The 5,382-nt window shown below is 50.3% G+C and overlaps 1 protein-coding gene across 1 annotated transcript; it reads right to left on the bottom strand.

Annotated features, from left to right (window-relative positions):
- Positions 1–626: 626 nt before the first annotated feature.
- GSTM3 (glutathione S-transferase mu 3) lies at positions 627–4,262 on the bottom strand. Its single transcript, XM_004620072.2, has 8 exons — positions 4,167–4,262; positions 3,802–3,877; positions 3,448–3,512; positions 1,775–1,856; positions 1,590–1,690; positions 1,207–1,302; positions 1,013–1,123; positions 627–725 (listed from the first exon to the last, which is right to left on the bottom strand). The coding sequence occupies exons 1-8, from the start codon at positions 4,212–4,214 to the stop codon at positions 627–629; spliced, it is 678 nt and encodes a 225-aa protein (XP_004620129.1). The 5' UTR covers positions 4,215–4,262.
- Between the last annotated feature and the right edge of the window lie 1,120 nt (positions 4,263–5,382).

Below are 5,382 nucleotides of genomic sequence, written 5' to 3'. Positions count from 1 at the left end.
ACCTATTGTGCTTTTCTTAGAAACAATCTAGAACTTGGTACTTGTTCAGCTTGTGATTCTGATCATGAGTGTTTTAGAAAATTTTCTACTTTATGATTACATTCAAACATATGCCATTAATATGCTTTTAAGTTTGTTTCCTGTTGAACTTTAAATTCCAAATGAATTAAGTTGAGTAAATAGCATGAAGTGAGATTCTAGTGTTTTAAATTGGCACCTAATTGTCTCAATCCTATGTGTTTGGTAGCCTGCCAGTTTGAATGGTCTATCACACTAAATCCCAATACATTAAGAGCCTCTTTCTCAAGCCAACAGTTCCACACATTTTTCTGGCACTGTCCCATTATTTTTTCTTCAAGAGTGACATTTCACCTTTATGTCTAGTTATCCTTCTCAAGACTTGGATACAAACTTCTAGTCCTTGACCACAGCTTTGGGGCTGGGGTGGGAATGTGGCTGAATCTGTATCTTGAGAATTATCCATCCACCCTTCCTCTCCTGCAGCCTCTGCTCCCAAGAAATATGCAGCTAGACACTGTGACCAAGTGCTGTTTATTGACAAGAGCAGAGAAGTGTACCAGCCCCGTGGGGACTGGATGGAGCATCAAGCCCTATTGGGCTCCTGCTCAACAGATACTCTTGTTGCCCCACTGGGCCATCTTGTTGTTGATGGGCATCTTGCAACAGCGGTCAGACTGCACGAATTCTGCTATTTTCTCCAGGGCCTGGAAGGGAAGCATATGGACCTTTGAAAAGACCTGCCCCACTGCCCCACCAGTGACAATTCACAGGCTGCCTGCACCCATCCCATGCCCTCGACTGCTCCCTTTCTCGTACTCAGCATCTTTAGTATACTTTAGCAGTCAGACGCTTACCACACACAGGGGCTTTCAGATGCCCAGCCCTTGATCCTTTTAAGCAAAATCTGGAATTGGCCAAGAGTTGGCCTCATTGGGGCCCTTTGAGACCCAGGGGAATCTGCAGTTTCTAAGAGAAAGGCCCAGAACATCACCTCAAAACGGCACATGAAATTCTTCAGGTTTGGAAATTCATCCAGGCACCTCGGCTCAAAGGCACGGTTTTGGTCAAAGACATCATAGGTGAGAAAATCCACAAAGGTGAGCTGCAGGAAGGACAGGGGTGGGTGCAGGCATTAACAGCTGCCAAGTCGAAAAGGGATCCTGGTTCCCTCATCCTTCTTCCTACCTTATCCCCAGCAAACCATGAAAACTTCCCCAGGAACAAGGAGAACAGCTTCAGTTGTTCAGGTAGCTGCTCCAAGTACTGAGGCTTCAGTTTTTCCTGTGAAAGAGAGGAGAGACCAGATGGCATTATTATCTCCACCACTTGTTCTGAGCTCTTTCCTGTGAGGGGATGTCCAGGGACTCCTGTGGCAGGAGTGAAATAGAAGTGTCAGGCTGGAAAGGAGGGAATTGGAAAAAAAGAGTGGACCAACATCTGAATTACATGACTACCCAATGCTCCCTGGTCCCCTACCCCACCCTGCCAAGTGACAGTTCTGTTTCTGGTTCCTGCAGGAAGTAGCTGAATCCACTCCTGAGTTCCTAATGCTTGCTGTGGTAGCTTACATGGTCTGGGCTGTAGCAAAGCTTTATGAGCTGCATACGGAAATCCATTATTTGGTTCTCTATAATGTCTATTCGGATCCTTTGTTCTTCTGTGTCGCCACCTGTAACAGGGCCAAATAACAACAAGTCACTCTTAGTATGATATAGACTCTGGGCCTCCCTGGCCAACCCCATACCACACTCACACATGTTATTTTTGCGAGCAATGTAGCGCATGATGGCATTGCTCTGGGTCAGTTTGTTGTTCCCATCCATGAGATAGGGCAGCTGGAGGAAAAGAAGAGGTGAAATGAAGGGGAGGAATGTGGGCTCTCATGTGGTTCTCAGGAGGCCCTGGGTTGGCAGCTTACTGCTCAGGCCCTGTTGTTGCCTGGTGGTTCTTGGAGACCTCCAGGGCTATAGTCCGTGATGCTCGGGGACTTTTTGGCAACAGGGATGGAAATGGGGTTGGCCCCATGCAAGGCATGCACATTCATTTCTGTACTTTTTTTTGTCCAACATAACTGTCTTCCGCCTCACTAGTTCTCCCAAGGGGGGTGAGAACTGGAAGGAAACCAGTAGTACAAGAGAAAGTGCTATCTTAGAAGAAAGGGAAAATGAGCCAAGGTTTCTCCCACTGGATCTAGAATGGGGTTCATTTCTTTCTTTTTTTTTTCTTTTTTGGGTCACACCCAGCATTGGACAGGGGTTACTCCTGGCTCATACACTCAGGAATTACTTTTTTTTTTTTTTTTTTGTTTTTTGGGTCACACCTGGCAATGCTCAGGGGTTAACTCCTGGCTCTGCATCTCAGGAATTACTTTTGACGGTGCTCAGGGGACCATATGGGATGCTGGGAATCGAACTCAGGTCGGCCATGTGCAAGGCAAACGCCCTACCCACTGTGCTATTGCTCCAGCCCCAGGAATTACTTTTGACGGTGCTCGGGGGACCATATGGGATGCTGGGAATAGAACCCGGGTCGACCATATGCAAGGCAACACCCTACCCACTGTGCTATTGCTTCAGCCCCTGGGGTTCATTTCTTTCCTTCCCTCCCCTCCCCTCCCCTCCCTCCCTCCCTCCCTCCCTCCCTCCCTCCTCCCTCCCTCCCTCCCTCCCTCTTTCTTTCTTTCTTTCTTTCTTTCTTTCTTTCTTTCTTTCTTTCTTTCTTTCTTTCTTTCTTTCTTTCTTTCTTTCTTTCTTTCTTTCTTTCTTTCTTTCTTTCTTTCTTTCCCCCTCCCTCCCCCTTCCCCTCTCTCCCACCTTCCCTCCCACCTTCCCTCCCTCCCTCCCTCCCTTCCTTCCTTCCTTCCTTCCTTCCTTCCTTCCTTCCTTCCTTCCTTCCTTCCTTCCTTCCTCCTTCCTTCCTTCCTTCCTTCCTTCCTTCCTTCCTTCCTTCCTTCCTTCCTTCCTTCCTCCCTCCCTCCCTCCCTCCCTCCTTCCTTCCTTCCTTCCTTCCTTCCTTCCTTCCTTCCTTCCTTCCTTCCTTCCTCCTTCCTTCCTTCCTTCCTTCCTTCCTTCCTTCCTTCCTTCCTTCCTTCCTTCCTTCCTTCCTTCCTTCCTTCCTTCCTTCCTTTCTTCTTCCTTCCTTCTCTGTTTGGGGTTGGGGATGTGGTCAGGAGTCTAGCACCTGACTTGCACATGTGAGGTCTTCGGTTGATTTCCAGCATCACACAAAAGAATAAACAATGTGTCTTATAAATGAATCAGAGAAGTGGCTCAATGTTTCTCTCCCCCTTTCCAAGGATCCCTGGTTTTTATCTACTCTATTGAGGTTAAGCACCCTTGTTCTAGCTCCTTCTAGGAGGAGGGAGGAAGAATGCATTTCATGGTCTCTGGGCTCCCCTTGCTCCTCCTTCCCTTGAATGCTACCTACGTTAGGGAAGTCCAGGTCTAGTTTGAATTTCACGTCCAGCCACTGGCTTTTATCATAGTCAGGAGCTGTAAGAGAGAATGGAGTGAGACCCAGCTTTCTTAATAGATTATGGAGAGAGAAATGAGCTAAAGAAATAATCGGGTCCCAATCCCTTATATGCCTGAGCCCTGAAAGTGTGTCCCTGTAATCCCTGGGGCCTATCTGATGGTGGCGCTGAGCTTTGGCAGACGGAGGATGACCACTTCCAGAGAGAGTCACATCTCTGCCGACAGTGGACATAGCAGAGCTCCTAGGCGGGGAGGCGGCGAGGGCTGGTTTGGGGCCGGGGTGCATGAGCCCCCAGTGCTGCTTTACCTTCCCCGCAGGTGTACTGTTTCTCCTCGTAGCAGGTACCCGTGAACTCCAGGAGCAGGCGGATGGCTTGTGCCAGCTGCAGGCAGACAGCTGGGGTGAGTTGCGGGGGCTCAGCCTGCTCTGCTCCCGTTGCCCCGCTCCCAGACTGGCATGCCTGGAGGGTCGGGGCAGCCTAGGCCCAGCAGCACCCCGCTGCCAAGGCGGACGTTAAGCGGTCGCGAGACCCGCCCCGGCCATTTGCTGCCCTTAGGTCCGCGTTTACCGGGCCCGGGGAGGGCTGGTTTCAGCGGGGTTGGATGTGCTCGGGGAAGGGAGCTGGGGCACCCCATGGAACCTCAGCTCTGGGCGAAGGGGCTGGCACTCACCCCGCGAATATCCCAGTAACCCAAGACCATAGTGGACTGGTTCGACATGGTGCCGACTCCCTAGTGCGGCTGCAACCTGGCCTGAGAGTGGGCGCGGCCGGAGCTTTTATAGCTCACGCGAGGGCGTGGCCAACGACCGGCCCCCTGGCTCCGCCCCTACCCGCCTTCGCCCCGCCCCGCGCGGCCGGGGGCCTTCCGGGTGCAGAGGCGCTTGGAGCTCCCGGGCCCATGCGTTGGGCTCCCGTGTCCCTGCAAATGGGAGCAGTTAGGTCAGAAGAGTTTCAACAGCGCAGCCTGGGAGGGTCCCGGTGACCCCCTGAACTAGCTTCGTTTCAGACCCACTTTTCTGGCGAGGTGGGTGGGAGGCGGCCAAGACCCCAGAGGTGGGCCGGGGCTATTTGGGCATCTCTGTCTTGGATGATGAGGGCTGCTGGGCAAATGTGCAGAATTCTTTTGAACTATTTTGCCCACTTGCTCCACAGCAGGTCCACTTAGAACAATGAGCTCCTAAACTTGCGGTGGAAATCACATTTCCCCAATACTCAGTAGACGCCCTGGGACATTCCCCTCCTTCCTCAGCTGTCTCCCTTTCCTCACAGTCTTCTCCAAGGTTGTCCTTAGCTCTGCGGTCAGTGTTCACAGATTTGCTATTTTATTTCGACCGTTCGTTAATTTCATATTAGTATGTTGCACATATCCACCATCTGTCTTTTATTTTTCTTTCATGATTTGTTTCCCATAATCGCTCCCCACTCCAGTTCTTTCCAATTTGCTATAAATGACTATTTTCCTTATTTTAATCACTGTATCACTGTCATCCCATTGCTCATTGATTTGTTCGAGCGGGCACCAGTAACATCTCCATTCATGCCAGTCCTGAGATTTTAGCAGCTTCTCCTTACTTGTCCTTCCAAATGGTGCCATATTGGAGGCTCTTTCAGGGCTAGGGGAATGAGACCCGTTATTGTTACTGTATTTAGCATATTCCACTGTATAAGTGCACTACAACTTTACAAGTCACCTGATAAAGGGCACTTTATTATTTTTTTCCAGATACCTAACAGTGGAATTGCTGGATCAGATCGTAGTTTTATTTTTAGTTTATTTTTGTTTGGGGCCCACACCCTGCTGTGCTCAGGAGCTCCTCTGAGCCTGTGCTAGGGGTTCTTTCTGATGAGGCTGGGGCTCAAACCTGGGCCAAGCATGCACGCCAACC

This window comes from Sorex araneus, chromosome 5, assembly GCF_027595985.1.
Source record: "Sorex araneus isolate mSorAra2 chromosome 5, mSorAra2.pri, whole genome shotgun sequence".
Taxonomy (NCBI): domain Eukaryota; kingdom Metazoa; phylum Chordata; class Mammalia; order Eulipotyphla; family Soricidae; genus Sorex; species Sorex araneus.
The sequence above is the reverse complement of the archived record's forward strand: the minus strand, read 5'-3'. Positions and strand labels throughout refer to the sequence as shown.